General features: G+C 42.9%; 1 protein-coding gene across 1 annotated transcript in view; it reads left to right on the top strand.

Moving 5' to 3' along the window:
- The window catches only part of ahr2 (aryl hydrocarbon receptor 2), a 90233-nt gene that overhangs the window by 67627 nt on the left and 7665 nt on the right, over positions 1 to 14941 (top strand). Inside the window, exons 3-9 of the mRNA XM_049570807.1 lie at positions 7738 to 7904; positions 7993 to 8168; positions 11348 to 11577; positions 12208 to 12347; positions 12440 to 12642; positions 12779 to 12888; positions 14749 to 14890. Of these exons, the coding sequence (XP_049426764.1) occupies positions 7738 to 7904; positions 7993 to 8168; positions 11348 to 11577; positions 12208 to 12347; positions 12440 to 12642; positions 12779 to 12888; positions 14749 to 14890 (1168 nt within the window). The remainder of the gene's footprint in view (positions 1 to 7737; positions 7905 to 7992; positions 8169 to 11347; positions 11578 to 12207; positions 12348 to 12439; positions 12643 to 12778; positions 12889 to 14748; positions 14891 to 14941) is intronic.

Here is a 14941-nt window from a genome sequence, read left to right as displayed (position 1 = left end):
GTGTAAGCGTCTCCTATCATTCCTATATTGTGAGGAAATGTTTGTGTGCGGTCAGGTTACAGAGAAGGTGTCAAACCAGGTGTCATGAGAGTGAGAGTGTGCAGGTACGCCAGGTGATTTCACTGCTCTGAACTCTTAGAGATGAGGAACCAATGAGGGCAAATTGGTTGATGAAATACACGTCCAGCTCCTCAAATGTGAGAATTTTGTGCTTTTCTTTGTCATAAATGATGGTAAATGAAATATCTTTGGGTCTGAGGGATGAAAATGGAAACATCTCACTGGCATTAGACACTATTTACGGGTTTATTTGAGCAGTGCCTGTAAAAACAGCCCCTGTAAACCTGCTGAATGTCTGTGGTTGTACTGGGAAGCTCCCAGGTGGTAACCTTTATAACACTGGTGATGTGAAGCAGGGCGTCGCTGGGAACAGAGCGACTGTGCTCAGCTAACCTTCCCTGAACAAATAAACACACACAGAATAGAAGCGTACCTACTCAGGCTGAATCAAAGTGTGAAACCCGGCTGCTGGCCTGCAAAAGAAAACAGAGGATTCAGTATTTAAATTCATGAAATGTGAGAGCGCATGAAATCAGTTGGCACTGCTGCGTTGCGCCATAAATCACGTTAAACGCCGTGCAGAGCATGCCGTGGGAGCTGTGAAACATTTGGCATGGCACAAGGGAGAGGAAAAACTCCCCGTGAGGAGCGGGAGAGGGGGGGGAGGAGCAAAGGCGCATGGCATTAAACGTGAAGTCTGTTTTAACATGAAGCTCGCATGTTGACACATTTCACAACACATGCTGGGAAATCACCAGCATCAGGCTCAGCGGGGGAGCAGGTGAGGTCGAGTCCACAGGTAATCAGCCAGTTGTCCATCCTTCTGTCCGTATGTCCTGTTCTTGTGAACTCCATATCTCAAGAACGCCTTGAGGGAGTTTCCTCAAATTTGGCACAAACGTTCACTTGGACTCAAGAATGAATTGATTAGAAATTGGCGGTCAAGGGTTGTTGTGACCGCACAAAATATTGGCCGTAACTCAAGAACTGATACGCTAATGTCTAATAGAATAAACTATGACATTTTATATCCAAAAGGTCAAAGGTCAACTTCACTGTGACATCATAATGTTCAGCAAAAACACTTTTCTGGCCATTACTCAACGACCTAACTCAGGATCAGGATATAACCATGGCCAAAAGAATTCGGAGGCATACAACCCTGAGGCGGTAATCGTAGTACAGTTTCCACGTGACTTTGAATGAATGATCTTTATTGTCACCATATGCACAGGTGAACTAAATCTTAACGAAAACAAGACAACCAAAGACAAAACTTAAAAAGACTCAAAGAAGCACCAGAACAAATTAACAGCAGCAGAAGCTAGCAGTGGTGTAAGAAGTGAGCGGCTTTTTAGCTGCCAGACGTGGGTGTTTTGTAGCAACCTGTCGCTGTGTTTCCACCTGGGATAGTGCCACATAAAGCGTTTGTTTCCCCAGACATCGCTGCATTTACAGCCCCAACACGTGTACTTTTAGCCACCACATGGTCTTTACCCAATCACAACCAAGTGTTTTTGGTGCCTACACGTAATAAGGGCTCACCCTTGAAAGTCGGAGATTCGAATCATCACTCTACTGAGACTGGGGTACGTTTTGGTCCGCAGATTTTGCTGCTGAGTGAGCATTCTTGACTTTCACGCTGCTCTTTGGTGCAGACGGCTGTTGAAAAACAAATCCTCACATGTGTATCAGACGGCCAAATCTGATTCAACTGACATAATTCTGGGTCAGGTACAGCCCTAGGTCCCAGCAGCTTTTTAGGCTTCAAACATGGGTATTTCGTAGTGAGTGTGATATCTCAAGAACACCTTTGGGGGAGTTTCTTCAAATTTGGCACAAACGTCCACTTGGACTCAGCAATGACATTATTAGGTTTGGTGGTCATAGCTCAAAGGTCACTGTAACCTTGTCTGTTTCATTCTTGTGAATGGACCTGCGGTTGTACAGCGCTTTTCCGGTCTTCCAACCAGTGCTTCAACACTACAGGTCACATTCACGCACTGGTGGCCGACACTACCATACATGGTGCCCCCTGCTGCTGTAACCATTCACTTGCACTCACACACCGATGGAACAGCCATCAGGAGCCATTTGGGGTTCAGCATCGTGCCCAAGGACACTTGGGCGACATGCGACACGACATGCGGGCTGGACAAGTTGGGGATCAAACAGCTGATCTTCCAATTAGTGGGCAATCCACTCTACCACTGAGCCACAATCACCCTGAAAACTGAGTGCGATATCTTGAATACCTTGAGGAAATGTCTTCAAATTTGGCACAAATGTCTACTTTAAATCAGGATGGACTGATTAGATTCTGTGTACAAAGGTCAAGGGTCAAGGTCACTGTGACCTCACCCGTCACACTCTCGTGAACTCAGTATCTTCAGAAAGCCTTGAGGTAATATCTTCAAATTTGGCACAGATAGATGAACTGATTAGATATTTGTGATCAAGGTTGCATCCATGTCACTCTTGTGAACGTGATCTCAAAAACATCTCGAAGGAATTTGTTCAAATTCAAACCTTGCGTCTGTCTTATTTTGTCTCAAAAAGGCCTTGAGGGAGTTCTCTCAAATTTGGCACAAACGTCCACTTGGACTCAAGGAGGAACTGATCAAAAAAATTTGGTGGTTGAAGGTCAAAGGTCATTGTGACCTCACGTCCTTCTCATTTTTTGCATGCGATATCTCAAGAAGGCATTGAGGGAATTTGTTTAAATTCGTCACAAACGTCCACTTGGGCTGAAAAATAAACTGATTAGAATTTGGTGGTCAAAGGTCACTTTGAGCTCACGATACATGTTTTTGACCATAACTCAAGAATTATTGTGCTAATTATGACAAAACTTCACACAGATGTCTAACAGGATAAAATAATGAAGCGATGGAATTTTATATCCAAAAGGTCAAAGGTCAGCTTCATTGATTTCATAGCAACCTGTGGCTGTATTTCCTGCCGGGATAGTGCCACGTTAACACGGTTGTTTTTTCCGGAGACATTGGCACATTTACCGCAGGGATTGTGCCCCCAAAAGTGGGTATTCAAGTAAAGTATCTGTTTATTTTCCATTTAATGATATCCCTCGTCGTTGTGGTTTATTGGTGTATTGCTCGTGTTGTATAATCCTGTTTAAATGTAAAGCTATAGCCCCCCTAACAAAGACAACAACAGCACATAAACCAGGACAGTGCACATTAATAAACGGTGCTGTAAATTAGCCAACAAGCTGTTTGTTTGTAGCTGCAGGCGCTGCCAGATGTTGCATCGTCACCCAGAAAGAATCTCAGATTAAAGCCGTATAGACTAAAATCATTAGAAATGAGTGCAAAATCATTTAACTTGTTGTGTGCATATTTATTCTTTCATGTGACATTTTTACTCCCTTTAATGTTCGTTCATGTCCTGGTGTTGCGTCAGTCGTGTAATATTTTGAGGCCTGGCGTGCAGGGTGGCCAAACCTCCAAAATATGCGAGACAAGTGAAATGTCTGCTGTGGGAATGCGAGCGGTCGGCGGCCTCGTGAATCAAACTAAATAAAACAGACGCTGGTGTAAATCAGCACACGAGGGCATCTCAAAAATAAAAACTTCCCGCTTTTTGTTTGCTTTTTTTGTGTGTGTTTTAAAAAGTTGATTTATGTCGACCAGACAGAGTCTCTCTTTGCTCGTCCAAACTATCTTCTTGGCTCTCGGGTGTATTTTGGGATTCGCACCAGCTGCTCCACAACACAAATGATGTGTTCTCTCCATATTTCTATGGCTCCAGATCAAACCAATGTTGGCCGAACACCCACACTATTTGAATTTCCTGCCACAGCGCGGGAACGTCCTCTTTGATAGAAGCTCCTGACATGTAACGCCACCTGGTTTTCCTCACGGGGAGGAGATTTAAAGAGTTTGTGACCAGCTGTAGCCACAGGGACGTTTCCCTTTCTGTGTGCTCCACTGTGTTTTAACCAGCCCATCTGGTTTGGTTGTCCCCTGGCGTGTTCTTGTCTCTGCAGCAGGCTCGTATGGCAAATCTCAAATTATCTGAGTCTTTTATGGCTCTTACCAAACTGTGCTTTTACTTTTGGCTTGTCCTTGGCGATGTTCGAAGCTTTTTGATGACAGTGACCATCAAACCCAACCAGAGGACAAGTTTTCCTCTGCTATTTAAAGCAATGATTTGGTGAAATTTGCTTTCTTGCTGGGAGAGTTTCATCTTTGCACGATAAAGCTAGTTAGCTTAGCTTAGCATAAAGACTGGAAACAAAGGGAAACAGCTAGCATAGCTCTGACCAAAGATAACAAAATCTGCCATTTAGCTCGTTTAAAGGTCCGAAATTAAATAAATAAATAAGATAAATTGAATTATTTCTCTTGCCTTTATTCTTGTCTTTGTTTAGGATGGATTCAAGATACATGAATCAGTGTATTTAGCAATGAAAAATAGTCGTAACACCACTGTTACTACAATTTTCTTGCTGTCAGACATTTTTAAACTTAAGCTCATCACATATAATCGCTGTCTAAAAAAGAGCTTCCCGTAACTTTTCTTCTAGCGGATTATAACTTATAATCAGAGAGTTATTATCCGGTGTCTCTAAATTATACGTAAAATGCTTTTTATGCTTTTTCAGTTGGAGACGCTGCATGTTTCCATCGTCTCGTTTCGGAGCAAAACTCTTCTGCACACACGAGCGCTATTAGAAAACCAGCTCGATCTGGATCAATCAAGTCTGCCCGTCAGCGTCTGAGGCAATCGTCAACCACTTCACATGATTCCTGTCCTCCAAAATGGCCGCCTCCCTGCTGCGTTCGGTCCACTGGGGGAAAATACGGAGGCCAACGGGTAATTTTGTGGCTCTGCCTGTTATCCTCATTTGGCCTGGAGTTTTTTTAACAGGGGCAGGGCTGAGCCAGCCTCCATGCACCATGTGTGTGTGTATGTGTGCCAGTACTCCAAACCAGCAGCCTGCACAGTGTCGGCCTGCAGCTTCTCTTCCATGGATTGATCAGTTGATTTGTCGTCTTTAAACTGTCTGCAGAGCTCAAGGTGACATCTTCAGTCAGACCAAAGTCACACATACTGATTTGTTTGATGCCAGTAATTTAGTTCCATAAATCAAACTGGTTTGTGTCCGCCTGTTCCTCCGCCATCACTACACCCATCATCACGGCCGCAGTACCTGTGGCCAAAGGCATTATGTTCTCTGGTTGTCCGTCCATATGTCCCATTATTTTGAACGCAATCTCGCAAAAATGATGTAACAAAACTTCTTCAAATTTGGCGCAAACGTCCACTTGGACTCAAGGATTAAATGACAAGAATTTGGTGGTCAAAGGTCAGGGTCACTGCAACCTGTGTCCATCCCATTCTTATGAGTGCGATATCTCAAGAACGCCTTGAGGGAGTTTCTTCAAATTTGGCACAAACGTCCACTTGGTGGTCTTAGGTCGAAGGTCACTGTTACCTTGTCTGTGTCATTATTGTAAATGGACCTGCAGTTGTACCACTCCGACAGTGCTTCAACACTACATGTCACATTCACACACTGGTGGCTGACGCTACCGTACATGTGCCACCTGTTACTGTAAGGTCCATTCACTTGCACTCACACACCGATAAACAGCCATCGGAAGCAATTTCGGGTTCAGTATCTTTCCCAAGGACACTTCGGGCCAGAGGAGCAGGGTATCCAAGAGCCAATCTTTCGATGAGTGGACGATCCGCTCCACCTCTGAGTCACAACCACCCTGGAAAATGGATGTGATATCTCAAGAACACATTGAGAGGATTTAATTAATTTTGGCACAAATGTCCATTTAGACTTATTGATGAACTGATTCGATTTTGGTGGTTAAAGGTCTCTGTGATGTTGCTCTGGTCTTTCTCATAATCGCAATATCTCAAGAAGACCTTGAGGGAAGTTATTTAAATTTGGCAGAAAATGTCCATCTTAAATGAAGAATTAACCGATGAGAATTTGATGGCTGAAAGTCAAAGGTCAAGGTCACTGTGACCTCATGTGTCTCAATCTTGTAAATTCCTAACTTGTATCTCAAGAACACCTCCAGGGATTGTTTTGCAAATTTAGCACAAACATCCACTTGGACTCAACAATGAACTGATTAGATTTTTTGGGGTCGAAGGTCAAGGTCTCCGTGGCCTTGCATCCATCTCACTCTTGTGATTGATATCTCAAAAACACCTTGAGGGAATTTCTTCAAATTTGGCACGAACATCTTGGACTCAAAAATGAACTGATTAGTGACTGTGACCTTGTGTCTGTCTTATTTTGTGAACAAGATATCTCAAGAATGCCTGGAAGGAGTTCTCTCAAATTTGGCACAAACATCCACTTGGACTCAAGGAGGAACTGATTAAGATTTGGTGGTAAAAGGTCAAACGTAAAGGTCACTGTGACCTCACAAAACATGTTTCTGGCCATAACTCAAAAATTCTTAGGCTAAATTTGACAAAACTTCACATGGATGTCTAACAGGATAAAACAGTGAAGTGATGACATTTTATATCCAAAAGGTCAAAGGTCAACTTCACTGTGACATCATAATGATTTGCATAAAACACTTTTCTGTCCGTTATTCGGCGTCATATCTCAGGAACAGAAGGGGAGACATTTGGTCAGATACTGAATTAGTGACTGTCGGAGGGAAGATGTGTGTGAAGGATCACCGTTTTACCCAGTAAGGATACAAACTGTAACTGCAACTTGATTGGTCGGTGCAGGCACATGATTGCAAAGCGTTAATTCTAGTTTTGTTTTTTTTCACTTGCTTCCTCCACCTGCTTCCTCTCTGAGAGGATATTTTCGGGTTATTTTTCACTTGTTTTTCTGCTGCTGATAAGAAGTGCCTGATAAGTGCCAGAGGAGGAAGAGTTGAGTGACGGTGTTGTAAGACGACAGGAAACATCAGGCAGCTCCACCCTGATAGAAAGAGACGGAGATGTTCCTCTTGGTTTTTTTCTCACTTCTCATTTCGGCAGATATAATATTTGAGAAGTTGTTTTGTAAACACAATCAGCTGCTTGTAGCTGAGTGTTGAGGAAGTTACGGCTCGAAGAAGTTGAAATACAGCAAAGCAAGTTCTGTTGACAACATGATGATATCTGTAACCCTACTGCCTCTGGTTAAACAAAAAGGATCTTAGTCTTTAAATGAAAGCTCTATCTCTTTAGGGATCCTTTCCATAATGTGGTCAGACATAATACTCTGAGCCTGTCAGTGACAAAAACAAACACTTTTAGTTGACGTACTTGGTGCAACATATAGTTCACTGCTCCCCAACACTGCTGCTGCATCACCCTGTTTCTTGGAATGTTGCACAACTTTGTCCGGAGATCTGCACACTGGGTGGAGAAAAGTAAAAGTTGTTTCTTAAATTGGTTTCAGTTCCTGTCTGTGGTTTCTTCTTCTGTGTTTTCTCAGAAACGTGTGTTCTTTTAAGAAAGTGAAATGAACAACAATACAAAACAGAAACAGATTAAATAAATGTCAATTTGGGCATAAAAATGTGATCGGACAGCTCATTTTCTGTCCAACCTGCAGCTTGTTTGTTTCTTGGCACACTTGAAACTGAGTAACCCATCCTCTGTGGATGTTTTGTTTCTTCTTCTGTGGATTAAAACAACTGACAGGGTATTTTTTTTTATCTCCTTCACCTCCAGCCACCATGAAGAAAGGCCAGAACGGCACCAGCTGGACCAGCGAGCGGAGCCTCATGTTCGGGGTAAACGCCCAGAGCACGCCGACTCCGTCCTCCACAGCCTCCATGTCTCACCAGGTGACCTCCATCGATGGAGTCAGCTTCAATGAGGGAGACCTGCTGCTTCAGGTAACACCTCAACGATGCTGGTCGTTCTGCAGATTGTTTTGTGTTTCAGAGACAAAGCAACATGAGTTTTTTTTATTTTTATCTTCAGGCTCTGAACGGCTTTGTGTTGGTGGTGACGGCTGAAGGCTACGTCTTCTACACATCCCCAACCATCCAGGACTTCCTCGGCTTCCACCAGGTAAAACAGGACGCAGGAATAAAACCAAAACCAACCTCAAAACCAACGTTAGGAAGTACTAATGTCTTCTGTCCACACTACACTTGGTAAAAACACCCAGGATTGATGCTTGAAATGCAGCTGATACATGCTGTGAAGGGTCGGTAAAAACACCCAGGATTGATGCTTGAAATGCAGCTGATAAATGCCGTGAAGGGTTGGTAAAAACACCTAGGATTGATGCTTGAAACGCAGCTGATAAATGCTGTGAAGGGTCGGTAAAAACACCCAGGATTGATGCTTGAAATGCAGCTGATAAATGCCGTGAAGTGTTGGTAAAAACACCCAGGATTGATGCTTGAAATGCAGCTGATACATGCTGTGAAGGGTTGGTAAAAACACCCAGGATTGATGCTTGAAATGCAGCTGATAAATGCCGTGAAGGGTTGGTAAAAACACCCAGGATTGATGCTTGAAATGCAGCTGATAAATGCCGTGAAGGGTTGGTAAAAACACCCAGGATTGATGCTTGAAATGCAGCTGATACATGCTGTGAAGGGTTGGTAAAAACACCCAGGATTGATGCTTGAAATGCAGCTGATAAATGCTGTGAAGGGTTGGTAAAAACACCCAGGATTGATGCTTGAAATGCAGCTGATACATGCTGTGAAGGGTTGGTAAAAACACCCAGGATTGATGCTTGAAATGCAGCTGATAAATGCCGTGAAGGGTTGGTAAAAACACCTAGGATTGATGCTTGAAATGCAGCTGATAAATGCCGTGAAGGGTCGGTAAAAACACCCAGGATTGATGCTTGAAATGCAGCTGATAAATGCCGTGAAGGGTCGGTAAAAACACCCAGGATTGATGCTTGAAATGCAGCTGATAAATGCTGTGAAGGGTTGGTAAAAACACCCAGGATTGATGCTTGAAATGCAGCTGATAAATGCTGTGAAGGGTTGGTAAAAACACCTAATCCTAATGAGCAGACATGTAAAAAAAGGAGCGTTCAAATGTTGTTCAAATAGTATGAATACAATTTTAAGGTAATATGTGTACTGAAAATAAGGTTCAGAATGAAATCCAATGTAAATCACAGGAATAACAAGCTGTAAAATAAACAGCATCCTTTAAACTCGGCTCACAGTGTGTCATGTGCCCACTGTGTGTGTGTGTTTATGTGTGCGTGCATGAGAACTGAACTGCTTTGTTGGCTGTGAACTCTTGACTTGTAAACACATCCGTCTGAACCGGGGTTAAAGACGTCTGCAGTCGGGGATAGAAAAAAACAGAAAAGAGTAAAAGAAACGTTGGTTGCCTGAAAAGAGTGCACATGGTAAACAACACACACACACACTTGGACACACTAACACACAGAGAAATGCACTTATACACACACCACAGCGTTTCCACAACAGTCTGAAGTCAGGGTGCTCATCAGGGCAGGAAGTGTTTTGTTCTCCAGGCTACAGTAGCTGGCTGGTAGTAGTGACAGCAGCAGCAGTAGTTACAGCAGTGATAGTGTGGAAGTTTATTTACTTTATTATTTGTTACCCACACAAGACATCTACATCTACAAAAATATCTGTGTGAGGTGCAGTTACTCTCCACATCAGCAGGTGGCGACATTCCCTCACATGAGATAACTGTACCAAGCAGGCTAAACCAAAGAGCCGAACTAGCATTAGCATCCTTAACAATAACACCTGATCACAGAGACAGAAGTCAGCTGCTATTAGTTTGTTTCTAGAGAGCGTGGGGAATTTATTTATCTAATTATGAACACTTCTTTCTTTCTTTTTATGTCAAGCGTTTGAAATATGGATGATTTGTAAGGATAATATCATTGCGATGGTAATTTTTAGTAGCGCGTTAAAGGTAATCCCCATTATGTGTTAGCATTGAGCTAACTTACTAATTGAGAGCATCCCCCTGCAGAGCTGGAGCCGTCAAAAACGTATCCATTTTTAATTCAGCCAATCACGTCACAGTAGTGGGAGTAGTCAACATTTGAACTAACTAGCTATGCTAGCGCCACTTAGCGCCACATGGAATACAGTAACTTCAACCACTGCTCATTTTCGAAGGGCCGCCACAATAAAATGTATTTGTTTATATTATAGCAAAATTAATGAATAATGAGTCGTTGTTGTTGTTTGTGTCTGGCTGCCAGCATTAGCTAGCACAGCTAGCACGCTAGCGCACACGTTCGCGTTGTCTGTTTCGACTTCGAAATGATAATCTCAAGAAAGATGTTCCTTGGAGTGGTCCTCCTCTGGTGAAAGTTACTATATTCTCTGTTAATCCATGTTTAAGGAGCTGAGAATGAGACAAGGTTAGCTAGTGAGCTAGTGCGCTAGGTAGTGGAAACGTGTTCTGTTCTTTAAACACAAAATTATTGATCATAAGGCTAACGTTATTTTAACACGACGATCTAAAATATGTTTGGTGATCTCCATCCGTACAACATACAGCTGGCAGTCTGGTACTCGCGCATGTGCACGTTTAAAACGGTGGTGGCTCTCCGGCTCAGCAGGGGGTGTTTCTCAGTCGTCATGGTGCTAGTGATAGTGATAAGGTCGTAGCAGCAGCAGTAGCAGAAAGAATAAGTTATGTACTATAGTAGTAGCATGAGCAGCAGCAGTAGAAGAAGAAGTAATGTTTGTTAAATCAGTAGTAGTACAGATACTCATAGTACTCGGCATCCTTTCACACTGAAGTTCTGGTTGTGCGTGCACTGAGCTGAGATGCTGACAAACATCAGACAACAGATCCAGAGGAAGAAGAACTCTGGCTCTTCTCCAGCTCAGTCCTCAGCGTGCAGGAGTGTTTTGTTGGCGAGTTGCAGCTCTTATTAATGTTTGTACTGGCGAGCTGCGTTCAAGAGCGATGATGCAAGTGTAAACACACACACACACACACACACGGTGTGAACAGCGCTCTCAGCCCTGACACATCGAGCCCGGTGGATGAATGCCACTGGCTTAAGGCTGGAAACACAGAGACGCCGTTGTGCTGAAAGGGCCGAGGTGCTGAGCGAACCACGCCTCTCGGCTTTCTTTCTCTTACTCAAACAAACCCAACACAAAACCCTCCTTTGTCAGCGGTGCTGAAAAATGGCTTCAAACTACTCAGCAGGCTTTGTTGAGTTCAAAGACACCCTGAAGTCAAGATCTGTGAGCGCCAGAGGTTTATTTTTTAACCACTACAGAAACAGAAACAGTGCTTTAAATAAAAGATGTGCCAGTAATACTGCTGCTGCCGCAACTCTTACTACTATGACCAGTCCACTGGCTGCTAGTACTACTACTATGACCACTACTACTACTATGACCACTACTACTACTACTATGACCAGTCCACTGGCTGCTAGTACTACTACTATGACCACTACTACTACTATGACCACTACTACTACTACTATGACCAGTCCACTGGCTGCTAGTACTACTACTATGACCACTACTACTACTATGACCACTACTACTACTACTATGACCAGTCCACTGGCTGCTAGTACTACTACTATGACCACTACTACTACTACTATGACCACTACTACTACTATGACCACTACTACTACTATGACCACTACTACTACTACTATGACCAGTCCACTGGCTGCTAGTACTACTACTATGACCACTACTACTACTACTATGACCACTACTACTACTATGACCACTACTACTACTACTACTACTACTACGACTTCTACTACTACTACTACACTCCACTCCACTACTACCACCACCACTCTACCACTACTCACCACCACCACTCCCACCACCACCACTCACCACTACCACCACCACTACTCACTCACCACTTCACCACCACTCCACTCACCACCACTCCCACTCCACCACCACCACCACCCACCACCACCCACTCACCACCACCACCACCCACTCACCACCACCACCACCACCACTCCACCACCACTCAATTCACCACCACTCCACCACCACCACCACCACACCACCACCACCACCACCACTCTCCCACCACCACTCCACCACCACCGACTCCCACCACCACTCACTCACCACCACATCCACCATCCTGATTAGTGAAAGTGTGACAGCAGCACTGATCATCAACCTTAGATGGAACTGGATGGTAAATATTTCCTCATTGCTGCAGGCGAGCAGAGCTCCACGGAGATCAGCACCAACGTGATGGCGTACGACCCGCAGGCCATCCCTCCAGAGAACTCCTCCTTCCTGGAGAGGAACTTCTCCTGCCGTTTCCGCTGCCTGCTCGACAACTCCTCCGGCTTCCTGGTAAGTTACATTTTTTAAAACGTGACTCAGTCGCGAGTGCGGAAAACTGTCCCCGAACCTGCAGCTCAGCCAAACCTGTGTTTTGTCTCCAGGCCCTGAACTTCCGCGGCCGCCTGAAGTTCATCCACGGTCAGAACCGGGTGTCTGAGGACGGGACGTTGGTTCCCCCGCAGCTCGCTCTGTTCTCCGTCGCCACGCCCATGCAGCTGCCGTCCATCCTGGAGATCCGCACCAAGACGCTCATCTTCCAGTCCAAACACAAGCTGGACTTCACGCCCATGGGCATTGACGCCAGGTAGAGGCGGCAGATTGAGCTGTGTTCTTACGTACTTACGATGGCTACATTAGATTTGGATAACTTCTTCATGACCTCTGACCTTTAACTCAAACAACTGAAGTGTTTTATTTGAGTTGATTTCTGTCTTCCGCAGAGGGAAGGTGGTTCTGGGTTACGACGAAGTGGAGCTCTGTATGAAAGGGTCGGGCTACTACTTCATCCACGCTGCAGACATGATGTACTGCGCTGACAACCACATAAGAAGTAAGTCACGTCTTTACTTTCGTTTCATGTCTTCTGTTTAGTGAACAGCCCAAATGTTTGCTTGTTGCAGCTTCTCAGATGAGAGAATTTGCTGTTTTTCTCTCTTTCATGTCAAAAATTGCACATTTGGTTTTCAAATGAGGAATTTGGAGACTTTTTTTGACATTTTCGACCTAAATAAATTATTGGTTAAGGCTAGGAGGCAACGAGAGGGGGCAAATATTATGCCTTCATGCCTATGACCACCAAAGGCATAGGTTAAAGGTCAAGGTCACTGTGACCGCTCATGAAGGTGATATCTCAAGAACGCTTTGAGGGGATTTCTTCAAATTTGGCACAAATGTCTACCTGGACTCGAGGATGAACTGATTAGATTTTGGTGGTCAAAGGTCAAGATCACTGTAACCTTGCATCCATCTCATTCCTGTGAGCGAGATATTTCAAGAACAGCTTGAGGGAATTTTATCAAATTTGGCGTAAATGTTCACTTTGAGTCACAGATTAACTGATTAGAATTTGTTTGTCGAAGGTCAAGTCTATGTGACCTCATCTGACTTATTATCTCAGGAACACTGCGAGGGAATTTCTTTAAATTAAACAATGAACTGATTGGACGTTGGGTTTAAGGTCAAGGTCACTGTGACCTTGTATCTGTCTCATTCTCGTAAACGCGGTATCTCAAGAACACTTTGAGGGAATTTCTTTAACTTTGACACAAACATCCACTTGGACTGAAGAATAAACTGATTAGATTTTGGTGGTCAAAGGTCAAGATCACTGTGACCTTGCATCCATCTCATTCCTGTGACCGTGATATTTCAAGAACAGCTTGAGGGAATTTTATCAAATTTGGCGTAAATGTTCACTTTGAGTCACAGATTAACTGATTAGAATTTGGTTGTCAAAGGTCAAAGGTCAGTGTGACCTCACGAAACATGTTTTTTTTTTTTTGCCATAACTCAAGAATTCATACACTAATCATGATATTTGGTCAGATTGGTGACTCTAATCTTGAAACTGTGCTGATTGTATAGATCTTCTGTGCGTGAAGCACATTTTATTGATTTTTTTCGGTCATTTTATTAATATTTTTTCAGACACTTTATTCATATTTGTTGGACATTTTATTGAAATTTTTCAGTCATTTTAAAATAGTTTTTTGGACATTGTTTTCATATTTTTGGGACATTTTATTGATGTTTTTTTGACATTTTCTTAATAACTTTTCAGACATTTTATTGATTTTTTTCAAATCTTTTGTGATATTTTTTCAGACGTTTTATTCATATTTTTTGGACATTTCATTGATTTTGTTTTGGATATTTTATTAATTTCTTTCCCAGACATTTTAGTAATATTTTTTCATACACTTTATTAGTATTTGTTGAAAATTTTTTGGGGGCCATTTTAATATTTTTTCCAGACACTTTATTTGTATTTGTCGGACATTTTATTTATTTATTTTTTTCAGACCTTTTATAATATTTTTTTGGACATTTTATTAATTTTTTTCAGACTTTTTATTAGTATTTGGCAGGTAATTCTAGTTTTTAACGGCCAATCTGATTTTCGAAGATGGATCTCCTCAACGACTTCAAATTGTCTCTCTCACAGTGTTTCATTGTTTATTCAACTGATTTAATTTTCTTTGTGCATAAAAGACACAGATGGAGATTATTAATAATTTATAACAGGGTCCTTTAAAAACAGAATAAGATTCATTTGTGCAGCCTTTACTCTAATCTGACAGCTTTCTATTCAGACTTCTGTCAGGTCGAATATGTTTCTCGATCTCCAATATGTTGATGTGTGAATCAATATATTGATAAATATATCTGACTCTTTCTGTGTCGTCTCCAGTGATAAAAACTGGAGAGAGCGGCTTCACCGTCTTCAGGCTTCTGGCCAAAACTGGGACATGGATCTGGGTCCAGGCCAACGCCAGGTTGGTCTTTAAAGCAGGGAAACCAGACTTCATCGTGGCCCGGCAAAGAGCTTTGACGTAAGTTAACAACCAAAGAGCTAGAAGTGTTTCTTAGTGATGGTTTACAGT

The sequence above is a fragment of the Epinephelus fuscoguttatus genome, linkage group LG24 (assembly GCF_011397635.1).
Source record: "Epinephelus fuscoguttatus linkage group LG24, E.fuscoguttatus.final_Chr_v1".
Lineage (NCBI taxonomy): Eukaryota > Metazoa > Chordata > Actinopteri > Perciformes > Serranidae > Epinephelus > Epinephelus fuscoguttatus.
Note: the sequence above shows the minus strand (reverse complement) of the source record. Positions and strands in the feature narration are given on the sequence as shown.